Genomic DNA, 15555 nt, shown 5'->3' with positions numbered 1-15555 from the left:
ACACTCATTTAGCCCTTGGCTGACCCAGAGCTGGGTGACAGTAAGGCAGCTGGACTGCTAGGTGTAAACAGTCACTAGGTGCTGCAAACCACAGAGAAGGAAGGATGTTTGGAGAAGGAAGATGTCCCACAGCTCCCTGCCAACATGTGGCACAGAAAGATACTCTGATTTTTTTCCTCATTAATCCATCTTACAAATCTTCTTGCACTAGCAACATAAAATACCAGAGACATCAGACATAAGCAATGCCATTTATTGGAGCTTTAACAAAGAAGTCATCATAGTTTGCTTTTTAAAATTTGAAATGTTAGAACAAGTAGTGAATGTGCCAAATAAACATTTTTCCTGAGCCACTTGAAGAAGCTGATGTGTCAGAATATGGATAATACAATGATATGCTTCTGGATTTAACTCTCTATTCACTTTTGAGAATAGCAACCATCTGGGTTAAGACCATAAACCCACCTTTACTCAAAAAAAGTCATGTCATAAAAAAGGAATCTTGCTAAATGGATTGGAGAGGTGACTGCAAATAAAATTGGCATAGAGGAGATATTTAGGCTGATGAGTGCAATGTAAAAACCTACACAAAATACTGCAGTGGCACTGCTTTATTAAAACAGTTCCTGCTATTGTCACAGTCTTTTCCCTAAAGTTTTAGGCTGAGTAACAGTGATGACTGTACTTCCCTGGGTAGAAAGATCATTTTCATTCACGTTCACGATATCACTTACTCACTTTTCTCAATTTCGAAGGAAATTGCAGCTCCCTGAAGAAAACAATGAAGCCAGAAATGGTTTTAATCCACACTAGCTGTAAGGAAGACTGCAAGGCACATCTCCCCCCAGGCTCTCTTCCTTCCACCTGCACTATGTTCACTCAGTCATCTCCTTTCTTATTAGTCTACATGTCCGATGGCCTTGGGCCACTGTTCCCTGTGGATACACATTTCAGGTACCTCTGAGCACAGAAGATGCTCACTCCAAAGTGAATCTAGCATTGACCTGCCCAAATCCTGAGACACATCTCTGGGCACATCAGATGCATTTGCACCAGCTTAGGTCGTTCGGCCATCAGAGAACAGCTCAGACCTAGCTGTACAGGTTCTGCTCAACCTGAGCCTGAGGCCAAACGCTTCCTGAATCACAGATGGGACGCCTCCCCCCCACAACACAATTCAGTGTTGCTACAGTCAGTGGAATAAGAACTGACCTGGTTTCTATTGCTCAGAGAGTTACTAACCATTCAGGTCTTCAGAAGGACATAAGCATACTGTAATACTTAAAAAGCAGTATGTCTGGCATTGGCCAGCAACACCGTAGATATGTATTATGTTGTATGTGCATATAGGCCATGTACACACACATGCATGCACACATACCACTTTAAAGCACCCTCCATGTCTATTATACTAGCACCATATTTTTAACAGTGGATTTTAAGTTTTATCAGCACCTATCTATAATTGAGGTTACATTGCCATCACAGAGGTTAAGTCTAACCTTCCCATGCTGCATATCCTGAACTCCTAGAGACTTCAAGTGAAGAAGCAAACTCTTAGCCAAAGGTCTCAAATCTGTCTATGAAAAAGGACAGTTAGATTTGTGGTCTTCATTAGATTAATGCATTATAGCCAGCCCCAAACATTTCTGTTAACTTTCATATAGGTCTGTCTAGAAATAAAACTACTGCTAATCTTAGCTCTGTATCCATAGTGACACTTACATTCGTGGCTGTGTGTCTCACTCTACATTGCATAAAACGTGTCATTTCCCTGTTTTACATCCTGAAATTGTCAGGTAGCTAGGGAGTAAATCTGAGATATTCAAAAGAGCACAAAGGACCAGTGTGTCCAACTCCTAATGAGTTTCAATGGAATCTGAATGCCAGACTCAGTCTAGCTCTTCTGAAATGCCCAGCTACACTTCAGAGGGTCCAGTCTGGTCTTCTAAAGGTTGCTTGTCATTTACTTCAACAGTAAAATAGATCGACTGTCTGGGTAATATTCTCCTGATGATTGAGGCCCAGAGCTAGCCAGCCACTCCAGGTCTCCAACTCCAAACAGCCAGCTGCTCTCACTCTCGTTAAGGTCGAAGATTTGCACTGGGGCAAAAGTTTGCTGGGAGTGAAGTGACTGAGTAATGTTGTAGATATGAGCTTAGACTCTTCTAGTAGACACTGGATTAAGTAATTGCTCCATCAGTGTGAATTACGTCCATATCAGAGTGAATTACAACCTATCTGGTAATGGAGTAGATGCAAACAGCTTTGTTTTTATGGTACCATGCTGCTTCATGACCACTTAAAACATATTTGGAACTTAACATTCCAGATTTGATTGGGCTTTTAGGTTGGAGTAAGACATTTACAGCAGGACAAAACTGGCCAGGACCAGATATTTCTGAGGTATCCTTAGATGTTCAGTCAAGTATTAAGTGAACAACTTTCCTTTTAAGAAATGGTGTTTAGATTTGGCCTACATATCATGATCAGTTATAAAATTCCGCTTGTAAATTTAGATTTTAGGATGGATGGAAGTGAGCAAACAGTTTGGAGAAACACTGCCACTTCACCTTGATTCCTTTGGGGGGGGAGGGGGGGAAAGAGAGTGAGCACAGAGGGGCCTGGCCCAGAGTGCAGAACACATAGGGCACTCCTTCACTGAGTGCTCTTGGGTACATGGTGCTGCCATTTCAAGGAGGTTTCAAGAAGAGATGGAAGAAAGCACAAATTAAACATTCATTTAAAAAAAAAAAAAAAAAAAAAAAAACTTGCAAGCTTATCTCTAGCCTCTATGCACATCTAAGAAGTACTAACTGCTGGTACATTTCAAGTTATGTTACAAATTATGGACCATTAAAGGAAAAATTTGGAGGAGTAAACTAAGATTGCCAACCCTACAGGATGTGTTTTGATCACAGAATTCCATTTATATTGGATGGTTCAAAAGAAAAAAAAAACATTAAAAATCTGTAAACAGAAGCCCTGTTTAAATTAGCTATATAAAAAACAGCTAGTGTTGAACAGGTTGGTTGTTAATTTCTTGGCTTTTGAGGTGATTTTCTTCTAGACTTAGAGTAATTCTGTTGTTTGAGGCCTCGCTGATTCCAATATCTTGCTTTGTTACGAATCTGGGGATGGCTACATGTGAAGCAGCACTGAGTCTGTATTGATGGCACCGAGCATTTGCCAATGCCTTTCAGCCTCTGGCAGAAATGAACCGACAGCTGGTCTTTGCTGCAGGATAGGCCTATGGTGGAAAAGATGAGAAGAATTAGCTATATTTCGCTGAAAAATTTCTGTATTTCTAGAATCTTCAATTACTTTATTCTGGACAGTCATGTCTGTTAAGGCTCATCTTTATGATGGCTTTCTCTTGCTTTGTATTAATTTTCAGCTTGATCTCCCTGAAGTTTTGGCACTCCTAAGTGAAAGGATCCTATTAAACTTCACATGACCTTCTGTCTTGGAAAATACATCACTTTTTATTATTGTTCGGTGAGCGTTTACTTTTGCAGCAGATGTAGGTGATTCGTGTTTTTCAGTTTAATGTTTCTGTTTTTAAGAACTGCCAGAAAGATTCCAGTAACAATGATTTGTGTGTCTGATACTCTGGCATTTTCGTCCCAGAGCACTGGAGACAAGCCCGCAGGGGCTGGCTAGGGGCTGCAGAGCAGTGCAGGGCAAACAGGGAGAGCACAAAGAAGGCATGAGCAGCTACGCGACTCCACTGCAGCACCAGAACAGGCTAGGGACTGGTAACACCTGTATTACGGTGCTGACCAGACTGCAGTAGTTTTAAAAAAATGAAATGCTCCAGAATTAGTCAGGTATAGAAATATTGGGGGTCTTCAGCTGTGAAAAGAGATGGTTGAGAAGGGACATGATCGAGGGTTGCAAAAGCAGGAAGGTTAGTTGAATGCAGGGTTGTTGTTCAGCAAATCCCTCACCAATAGAAATATGGTAATTCAATGAAACTAGTAGAAAAGAGGCTTAAAACAGATAAAAACACTTCTTTACACCGCAGACTGTGAACTTCTTGAAACTGCAGTCAGAGGCGGTGACAGAAGCTGACAGAATTGCACAGTCAAAAAGGGATGAAACAAATTCATGGAAAAAGTTCCATAAATGTAAACTGAAAGAAACTGGTTGGGATGCCCTTAACAGCCCTAACTCAACAGTTGGAGTTGCTGGAGGAACACAAAGGGAATGATTCACTCCTGTGTCCTCCCTAAGCAACATCTCCTTATGCCTTGCTGGAGACAGAATACTGGGCTGCATGGACCATTGGTCTGCCCAGTGGGCATTTCTTAGTTTTATTGTCCTCTTGAGTTTTTATTTACAGAAGTAACTACTAACAGATCTGTATAGGTCCTATTTATCTGAGTGTGTGTTAAGAGGGACAGGAGATAAACAGAGCAATTAAACTCTAGGGCAAAATACATGCTAAAGATCTTCAAACAGCAGGATGGGTGACTCATAGCACTCTCAAGTGTATGCCAGATCTGCATTGCCTGCAGGAGTCAACCTCTTGTCTTATGGCCCTGCTGGACCCACACTGCTGACATGCTAGGAAGAAAGAACCTCCAAAAGGCCTTCGAAGGCTCTTCCAGAAAGTCTCTGAGCTGGTGTCGTGTTTACCATAGGGTAACCATTGGATACTGCAGTGCACAGACTACAGAGCTTTGGAGTTTACTCCACTTTATAGTCATCATGAACAAGAATAAATACACCCATCTGCAAATCTTTTCTCCTTCTCTGGAAAATTACCATCTATATAACTGCACCCCTGATCCCTTGAAGAAGAGAGCAGCAGGACACCCAGAGCCACAAGGGGAGCTTTCTTCTCTCTATCTCTTTGTTTTGGGGATAGTTTCACTCTGTAGGGCACTTGAATTAACAGTGTCAAGACACAGACTGTACCTGTGTTCACTGATAGCTACATTTTACTAACATTGTATTTCCCATTTTACTTGCTTACACTCTCCACCTAGAATTTGCAGTTCCGATTGGAGAATCTGTTTAAGAAATAGTATCTACTTGGCCTCCATCACTGCACAGTCCTGTTCTATAGCTGTTGGGTTTCTGCTTCCAAAACAGTTGCCTCCCTTCTTCCAAGGGAAAACACCCTCTGAGATGCTTGCTACTACCTTCTAACTGCAATATTTTTAGACATGCTATGGGCCCTCCATTGCCTCCACCAAATCAAGCACAGTCTGCTGACCGGTGTACTCATAGCTTCAACAGCTCAGCTGCACACAAGCACAGCCACTCTGCCCTGCCAAGAAATGAGTTTCCAAGCTTACAGCATGTCCTTTTGTAACCCTTCCCTCACAGACCAAAACAGGCTGTGAGTTACCTAATAAGTCCATGCACAAAGAAACATCCATTTTGTAGCATCAGAAATTTAGGGACACATGCTCAGTCATTCCCCATCATGACAACACAGTGCCAGCAGGGAGGGAGAACATGGTAACACGACCCTGCCAATAGTATGACTGAGCTGTAGCAGGTGAGGCTAACCTGTAACTTCTGAGCCTGCAGTATTTCCAGCAAGCCAGTACACTAGGGGAGTACTAGGCTTTTGCAGGACCTCAGCACAAATGATGAGCTCTTTGGAAACTGCCTGCCTGAGGTGTATCATCATACCTGTACTTCTCCCGCACTCCTGTGGATTGCATTTCTGATACTCCATTGGCTTGGGCTTATCCACACACATACTGTGATCTTCAGTTTCATTGCTCTCTCTATTCATGCACTTCACTGTTCTTTGCTGAATGCCTCCTCCACAAGAAACAGTGCACTGAAAGACAGTCATTTTAACATATATAAAAGTCTTTTAAATTGAAATTGTTTAATACGCCAATATTTGAGCTGCAGAAGAATGAGATTTTTTTAAAAAAAGCCATATGACCCACAATCAATGGCACAAAAGTACTGTGTGCATTGCACTCCTGGCTGGACATCTCCCTGGGGCACCGTGGCCAGGTTTGAGCAGACTACAGTGGAGTGGTAAATAGTAGAAATACAGCATCTTGGCATGTGTAGCCAGGGTGGGAGAACTGCTTTTTCAAGAGGAGAAGGCGGATCTGAAATGCAAATTCTCCAGCATAAGAGAGCAATAATCCAGATCAGTATTCCAAGCTGACATTTTTTGTTTCCTGTGTTTTTTTCACTGTTTGTCTTAAACAGATTTTAAAAAAACCTAGTGAGAGGATGTTTTTTCTTTGGTGATATTTACCCTGTGGTTGCCCTTTCCTTGTAACAACTGCCAGCTGCTTGTTATGGCCACACACAGATGGCCATCAAGAGAACACTTCCACAACACACTCCTGCACTACTCTGAAAATTTACTTAATTCTTCATACGTCACAGAGTTTAGAGAATTCCAGTGATTTTTACATTCCTATTCTCTTCAAATACATAGTAGGCAGAGAAATAAACACTTTACAAACACACAGTATCAGCTAAAGAACTGCAAAGAAAGACAAGATTGGTATCTCTCTATCTTTTCTCAAATCATCGTTTCTCTAGCGTCTATCTGTGCATAAGGCACAATATTATTAGTGTGAAGTATGTACAGCTAAGATCTTAAACATTATTGTTGCAACTTCAGATTAATGTCTAAAATATGTTTTTTATAAAATAAAATGTATGCATCAGTAGGTTTATTAAAGAAACTGGAGGGAAAGGTTTATTAGTTATACCAGTTTCTTTATAGTTAAAGATGTACTGCAGAACTATTTATTTCATCATTTGCTTGGATAAAGGCAAGAAATAAGCTGTAATCAGTCCAAAATACTATGGAGAAAGCTGCCCTGTGTGAATGAATATGGAACAGCACAGAACTGGCAATAGCAGCTGATGCAACACCACCGGCAGCAACACTTCCCCAACAAAAATAAGTATGCAGGTCACATGTCTGTAGGATCAATCTGCAATCTTTACAGAAGACAGTACAAGTCATGAGATGCAACATCTCATTTTTATAAGGCAGTTAGGGACATTAGCATTTGCCCAATGTATCCAATATATTATCTACAGTACGGCCAAAAAAAAAAAAAATAAATAAATAAATAAAGGCATCACACTGTGTGTGACCTAGATTCTTTCTAAGCGATCTTTTGTCCCTAATTTATTATCACTGCTCAACTGATTATTATTATTCACTTGGTCTGCAGTACAGCCTGCTTGAAATACACAAAAGGTTTGGTACACTCGATGCAGCAAGGAGCCAGATATTCTTTGGGTAACACACTGCTGCTGTTCTACATAGAACTGCAACCCTATGGACAGGCATAGGATCAGGGTTGTTCCTTTTCGATCCAATTCTATCCAGTATCCTCAGCGTGAGGACGACTGCCAGGGATTGCCAGGAGCTGTCAGAAAATATTCTAAGTGCTAAAAGACGAAATGGTGGAATCATTTGGGCAGTCTTTGATTATTCAACCTTTGCTGACCGATCCAACAGGAACTCTGCATCCTGCACACAGGATGAGGTCTCCTATTTCTTAATTTCAGTGTGATGTGTCGGCGGTCTGTAAGGAAGCAACATGATCACTTTCCATTTAAATCCATAAGCATCAGGTCCACAACGCAGCAAGCAGCATGGCACTTTCTCCAGAGCTCTTCTTAGTGGGAGCAAACATTAAAAGGGAATCATCATGCCACATGCTCTAGCTGAAATAAATATGTACTTGGATGCCTACAAAAGTTCGCAGATTTATGTCACTAAGTGACTCACAAATCAAATTTATCTTATGTCTGACCTCATTTTCTGGCCCCATAAAATTCTAGCCCAAAAGGGTAAAGGAATATTAGGAATTTAAGAAAATGCTAAATTGGTCATAGCAACAAGGCAATATAAAAACTGGCAGCAGAAGGACGCAGTCTGAATGAACCTGATTTACTGATCCAGTAGAATACCTGAGACAAATCCACTTGATATTCAAGGCCGTATGCGACACTGTTTTGGGGCATGGTTATTTACAGCCCTAGCTGTATAGCATATGCAATCCTAGGAATAATCCTGGCAGGTCTTATCTAGAGTAAATGTTGCTCTAACCATACGCAGGGACTGTGAACCTGTGATTAGTCACAGCCGCGTGCCTTCCTTTGAGGGACAGCATCAGACAAAACAGTCACTGCTATCTGACAGCTAAGCGCTCATTCCAAAAGCTTCTTTAAAGGACAATACCTCATTCCAGGGCTCCACTTGCCACTGCAAGCAAGGCTCCATATTACAGCTGGTGTTGAGCTGTGGTTTATATCCAAATAATTGGCAATGAAAAGGCCTGAGAACTCGCTTCTCACGAACATCCACGCAGTGAACATCTCGGGTCTTGAAACCGCCACTGCAGTTTGCAGAGCACTGTACATGGGAACAGAAAGGGGCACATAGTCAGCGACGGTCCTCCGACAGGCTGTCCCTTCCCCAGTCACAGAGGAGGGTGACGCGCCTGAGATTTCAGCATCACGATTCACGGACGTAATTTCCAGTTTGCCCTAAGAGCAATTTCTTACTACGCTTAAAAACTGTGGTTTTCATCATCGCAAATCAGAACGCACCATATAAGTAAGTCCCTTTCTTCACTGGAACATTCACTAATAACACAGATGCAGATCTAATTAGGAAATCTTGCCAGCTATTTCCGAATATGTCACAGTAGAACAAAAGTCATAACGAAATACAAAAATAGAAATCTCACGCATGCGAGCGAACAGCCAGTCCTTCAGCTGCTCCTGCTGCAGGCAGGCAGGAGGCACAGCTGTGCGAGTAACCGATCTCTAGTTCGGCCACGGACGGGGCAATCCACAGCGGCAGATCGCTCAGGCTGGCAGAACTGCTTCCCTTCTTTGAGTACGAAGCAGAGCCACTGATGATGCCTCTAGGAGATGGTGCACTCATTCTGCAGCAGCAGCTGCCACCCTCATCTGCCTCCCACCTCCACGGCAGCAGGAGCAGCAAGTCAAACTTTTCATCCCTATCTTGCCTTCTCTCTCATCTGTTTGCCCTTCCACTCCCTCTCTCTGGGCACGGCAGGAGCCAGGGGGATCGGACCCTTCCCGTAGGGGAGGAAGAGATTTAGCGCAGAGTAAAGGAACACAGAAATCTTTACTATGCTGGCAGTGGATTATAACCATATTGCCATGATAAAGGTGTGTGACAAACATTTGAAACAAGTAATGAGAGTAAGAATTGCCACTTGCAAAGGCAAACAAAAACCAGCCATTTTTATATATGAGACCATAATTAGATTTGTATAGGTAAATTACTGGAAAATAAGGGTGGCTAACATAACAGAAATCTGTTACAAAAGGACTTTTGCCACAAATTGGCCTCAGATTTGGACTGATGCTCTAAAATACCTGTTGCGTATAGTATGTTAGCATTAAACCTGCCATCTAGTTACTTTCTATGACACAACTACCTTTCAGTAGTTGCAAGAGTAGTAACATTTTTGAAGAAAAAGTGAAGGTGAAATGCACCCCAGTGCAAAGGGACTGCAGAATGTCTATGCATCATTTAAAATGAACTTTCAAAGTTTAAATACAGTTAGATGGTGCCTTACCCTTGCTTGGACTTTCTACACAGGTATGTATTTCATGTATAAATCACTTCTGTGTCAAAGAGCTCAGTAACATAACACAAGTTTTGTAACTATAACATTTTCTGTAGCGTCTTCTGTGAATTCACCTATGCTCTAGTCCAACGGCAACAACACTGTCCACAAAAACAGTATGTTTGGAAAGAGTCCAACAGATTTTCGTTTTTCTTTACTAAATCTATATTATTTCAATTAGAATTTTGTATTTTTTTTCTGAGTATTGAAAAATAACCCAGTGTTTTAAGCCCTAATTCTGGATAGCCTGAAGATAAAACCAACAAGCTTCAAAAAGTTTCATCAAAGTCTTTCCAGGTGTTCACTGTAAGTCTTACAGAACTCAAAGCCAGTTCCTTGCGTTACACTTATCTTGGACACATTTACTTTTCTCGATCTAGCCTGTGTATGCACCTGGGACAGAATAAGACCCTTGCAACAACAGGCATTCTCCCTACTATATTTTTCTTCAATTTTTGCAAAATGAAGTTTTTAAGTTATAAGACGAATTTTCACTTGTTTATTAAAATTAGGATATGCTTCTAGTGGTAGAGGTACATATTTGCACATGCAAATACGTGTAGTTTTACCTTAAGATCTTCATAAAACATGGACAGCGAGCTCTGCTCTATCTTTAGGGGTAAGATTTAATGAGCATGACCCCCACACAGGAAGGACTGAATTTACAGCAGATACATTTCCATAAAAAACTTTCATTTATTTATAAATATCTATTTATATATGTATATTTTATATTACATATATTTTATATATATTATATATGTGTATTTATATACTTATTAATAATACAAATTAGTAAATTAGAGCTGAATGGTCAACTGGGAATCAGGCATGCATTCAGTGCAGTGAATGAACAGTTCTTTTAAATATGAAGTATTTACAGCTCCCTAGCCTTTGAAGTCAGTGAGCTTACTGCTCACACAGAGCTCTCCATGAGGTTACCTTGCTCCAATTTCCTGTTTTCCAGCTCGCACAAGGGCGGAGATAACATCTTCTTGCAGGATCAGGCTTTTTGGTGTGCTGGCAGTCGGATGCATCCCTGCTGCTACACTCCACGTGTCTCCAGAACGCCCCCAGCCCACAGGTGGTAGAGCACTGCGCCGTGGGAGAGGAAAGCCCAGCAGTCAACCTCAGTCAATCTTTCTGGAAACAAGTTAGGTGCCTGAACATAATTATCTAAAGCCTTTTCAGATGTCCTAGGTTATCCAAGATGCTTGTACAGACTCTACAAAGATTTCAAATTTATCTAGAACTTCTTAGCTAACATTATGAAGGAGGATTTTTGTTGCTTAATTAGGAAAATACCAGTTCTGATTTATACCACGCACTGCTCTTTGTTGGCAAACTTCTGCTTACTGAGACATTCTCAATCTGTATTGCCTGCCCTGTTGCTTTCATTTGTGATCTCTGGTGCTTTAATTTTCATTTTGTTAGGGCAAAATGTCAGTGCATCTAACCTTCATCACTTTTCCTTCTCTACTCCTACTAACATAATTAGCAAATTATGCACATGATGTTGAAAATCTCAAACACACTGCATGAGAATCTAGACAAAATTTTGCAGGAAAAGGATTTTTTAAAAAATGAATTCAGAGCGTAGATAAGTGTTTCCTACAGCTAGGAAGTTTTTAGCATCTAGGGTAGGAGGAGATTGATCATCTCAATATAGTTCCAAAAAGCACACACTATTCACCAAAAATGTCACTGTCATTATGTTTTGAGGCAGAGGGAGGTGAAGAGTAGCAGTGGCTGGCGACTCTCTTTTGAAGAGGACAGTGTACTACATGCAAAGTATGAACACATGCCAAGTAGTCTGTAGCTGGTATGAGAAACAGTATAAATAATCTATGATTAAATCAGCAAAATAACGGAAAGTAATTGCTACTGTGTGATTTGGACTCCCTAAGCAAAGAGGGGGAGTTAAACAGGGAAAGTTGAGCTAAGTGTCCTCGGAAAGACAAGAAAAATTAAGTTGAAGCTAAGGCAGGAAAAGAAACTGTTGAAGATAGTGGATGTGTTTCTAGATTCAAAGAACTAGAAAAACTGTAAATAGTTACAATAAAGAATTTGTAAAAAGAAAAAAAAAATTGCAACTTGTGAACAGCTGGAATTTGCAAGGACTTCTGCAGCATGCTGTCTCCAGGTTTCCAAGGTTCCTGGGATATCTGGCCAACAGGACAGAAAGTTCTTGTTAATGGGGATGGCATATCACTGTTCAGTTCCATAGAGTCACAGATCTATCCAAGACAACTTGCCTGCAAGAGAGGATAAACTGCCTTTGTCTTGGTTGCTGGCAATTCAAAGCTCCCACCAACCCTGCTCTATCAGTCTGACAACATTGAGACCTTACTGGAAGGTTGCTGATGTTCAGCTCAGTTTTTGACCAAGGCCCCATTCTCATCATTCACAAGGACAGTAGTGATACTGCCAGGGATGCAGCTGAGCAGAGCAGGTAAGAACATAAGGCTTTGTGAGTATGAGAGAGCTGGGACATAGCACGACTCTTTCAAAAAATTGCTGCGTGTGAGCACTGAGCCAGCAGAAAAATGCATGATGTTGTAAATAATATTTGCAGAAAGTTTTGGCTTTCTTGATCTTGGTTTCATGTTCTGCAAAGGAAGACCACTGGAGGACATTACTCTGAGTTTCAGAAGCACCAAGAGTCTAATTTGTTGCTCTTCCCTTTTGTCATTCAGGAATCAAAACTTCCTCATGTGACAGTAGAGATCTGTTACAGGAGGAGGTGGTGGAGGAGACTTCGTAAGCAGCAACAGAAATACAGAATGAGCAGATCGATGGGTAATGGGGCATCTTGGGTACCCAGAAAGCTCTTAGGAAAGGAAAATGCCAGCCCAGAATGTCCTGGGAATGTGACAGGAAAGTCAAAAGTATCACAGAATCACAGGGTAGCTGAGAAAAGTAACTGGTGTCAATGAAAAAAGGTGGGGGGAAAAAGGCGGAGGGAAAAATAAAAAATGAAAATGAAAATGAAAAAATTGAAAAGAATTTGAAAGTTACTGGTGTCAACCTGAAAGCTAAAAATAAGTTAAATTGAAGTGACCACAGAGCAATATAGCTATTGAAGGGAAAAAAAAAAAAAAAAAAAGTGAACACCAGAAAAAGTGTAATACCTCATCTTCAAAACCTCAGGGATGAAGATTAAACCTCTTGGGAAGACATGTTTTCCTTTGCACTAATAAATGGAGTTGTGCCCAAAAATGTTCCCAGGCACTGGAACATGATGGTTTATATAACTAAACTATTCAGCTGGCACACTGTATGCTTTTGCCCTGTCCTAAATAGTGTTCTCCCTTTGAGGATAAATATCAACCGAGGTATGAGGCATGTCACATCATTTCAACTCTGGGACATGAGTATTCCTGGGCACTGCTAATTTACTAACGTATGCAATATCCTAAGGAACAAGAAAATATTGGCAGTTACTAAAATAGATTATCAAGTGTATTATGATAATAATAGAAAGATATGAAGCGTAACAAGCGATTCATCTAGGTAAATACAGCAGTCTTGAAATATTAAGGCCTTAGAAATCATCTAAAAATAGGCACAGAAGTTTATGAAGGATAAGTAAATAGAAAAAGCAAAAACACATATAAAGACAGAAAACTGCAGACTAAAGATGAATTAAAAGTAACAAAGGTCATAAATACCAATAAGAAAAGGTTCTATGATTATTGTACAAGAGGAAGATGGAGGAAATACAATTCCTTTATCCCATGAGAAAGCCGACTTATTCACTAACTCTTCTTCAAATTCAAAAAAAAAGTTAAATGTCACCAGACATTTATCACCAGACTTCACATAAAATTCAATTCTTACTAGGGGCAACAGCTCAGACTAGAACACTACAAGATTACTAAGAATGCTAAAGGACAGCAGTCAGATGCATGAAGCATCCTTTGACTGTTTTCATCAATTCCGTGAAACTGAATGGATTGATCTTACTTTAATATTCATTCAGGTGTTTTTAAATAATCTTTGAACTCATGGCAATTATCTTAAAAACTTTATGGAGGATTGGGAAGGCCTCAGAGGATTATAGAAGGACATCTTTCAAGTTACCTTTAGGAAAAAAAAAAAGGTGGACCTGTATACTAATGGAACATTTAGCCTAACTTTATTTCATAGGAGGATACAAAAGTGAATTATTAAGCAACCAAAATAGTAAACACTAAAAAAGGCGATAAAGCAATAAAAACAACAAACATGAACCTGTTGATGGATCATGCTATTGGACCAACACTGGACCACATCTAAGAACAAATGATGTCAATTCAGTCTAACATTTTTCTCTGGCAAGGGTATCTGCCTTAATGAACAGGGAAACCAGCCAGTGACATGCATATTGATGCGATCTCAAATACCATCTTTTTTAAAAAAGGATGGAAATATAGGCTAGGCAAAATTATGGCAAGATCGGTCCAGCTGACTTAAAAACTCTAACAGACGTCACGAGTGATTCAGGGTCAAAATGAAAAGACAATTCAAAGGAGTTCCTGTAGGACTCTGTTCACAGCCAAGCTCTCTTCAGTATTTTCATTAATTGGATGATGAAAGACAGTACGCACTTATAAAATCTGCAGACGACAACAAGTTGGGGAATTTGGCAGAAAGTGGTAGGATGAAATTAAAAAAAGCTGTGCAAAATATCACATTTACAGAGAATGTATTATACGCATCAAATAAAACTGGGAGTATCTGCTGCTGCAGAAATATAATTTGGATCACAAAACAAATGAATCAAAGGGAGGCAGTAACAAAATAAGACAAATCTCATCCCAGCAACCAAAAGGAGGGTCATCTATAAAATGAGAGTAATTATTCTGTTTTATTTGGCATGTGTCAGCTGGAGCTGTACTGAACATCACTTCTTAAGAAATACAAAAAGAGACAACAGAAGTCTGGACGAGAACAATCAAATCATGTGTTTAGAAAACAGAAGGAAAGGCTTAAAAGAAATGATTGTTTATTTCAGAAAACAGAATGTCAAGTAGTTGTTAAAAAGAATTATCTTCTGTGGCCACTGCATATAATAAGTAAAAAATATCTGCTTAACTTTCAGCATAGAAACTTTTGGTTAGGTGTAAGGAAAATCTTTCTAATGGGGGCCATGAATCACTAGGGCAGACTGCAGAATCTCCTATTAGACACCTGAAAGGGATGCACTGGGCTTGATAGCACAGCCTTTGCTTGGACTCTCTCTTGTAGCAGATTCTATAGGGCTTCTCTTGTAGGCTCTTTCACCCAAGCAGACGTACAGAAAAGTCTTTGGTCCTGTGCCAGAGGAAATGCCTTCGTGCCCTGCTTGGATACGGCAAGCTCAGGCTATTCTCACCTGGCCATGGAAGGCACAAGAGGCAACTCTGGACTGCATGAGGGAGTCTGCTTCATGAACAGCCACAGAAGTGGTTGGTCATGACAGAGCAGGGATCTGACCCACAGCCTGCAGACAGACTGCAGGCGACCAGCAGGATCTTGGTGGTGTCCAGCTGGGCTTTAATTCCATTGCCATAGGATACTCTAAGTCATCTCACGCTGTCCCTTTTAGCATGGCATTTCTACATTTTCATGTATTTGCAGCATTCCAGATGGACCTGAGAGCAAGTAGGTATGGGGAGATAGAGCTTTCAAATTCTTCTCCATCTATGTTGACACAAAGAGGCAGATTAGTGCAAGGAGGTTTCCAATTCTGGACTATAGGCTTTACTGATTGCACTGTTTGAAGATGGCCATCAAGAAAGATGCCTCTTCAGTCCCTCTGAAGATGAGGTAACTTGTTCAGATACCAAAATCTCTCACTGTAGGAATCACAATTTAAAAACACGAAAAACGTTAAAATACGAAAAACTCTACTCACTTACAAACACAATTTTACAATAGGAAAGACATTAAAAAAACCTGTAAAATTGTA

General features: G+C 40.5%; 1 protein-coding gene across 1 annotated transcript in view; it reads right to left on the bottom strand.

Annotated features, from left to right (window-relative positions):
- Window positions 1-232: 232 nt before the first annotated feature.
- ADAMTS12 (ADAM metallopeptidase with thrombospondin type 1 motif 12) overlaps window positions 233-15555 on the bottom strand; it is a 161570-nt gene continuing 146247 nt past the window's right edge. Inside the window, 5 exon segments of the mRNA XM_062600509.1 lie at window positions 233-3052; window positions 3054-3250; window positions 5650-5803; window positions 8198-8371; window positions 10566-10718. Coding sequence (XP_062456493.1) covers window positions 3014-3052; window positions 3054-3250; window positions 5650-5803; window positions 8198-8371; window positions 10566-10718 — 717 coding nt within the window. The 3' untranslated portion in view covers window positions 233-3013.

This window comes from Rhea pennata, chromosome Z, assembly GCF_028389875.1.
Source record: "Rhea pennata isolate bPtePen1 chromosome Z, bPtePen1.pri, whole genome shotgun sequence".
Taxonomy (NCBI): domain Eukaryota; kingdom Metazoa; phylum Chordata; class Aves; order Rheiformes; family Rheidae; genus Rhea; species Rhea pennata.
The sequence above is the reverse complement of the archived record's forward strand: the minus strand, read 5'-3'. Positions and strand labels throughout refer to the sequence as shown.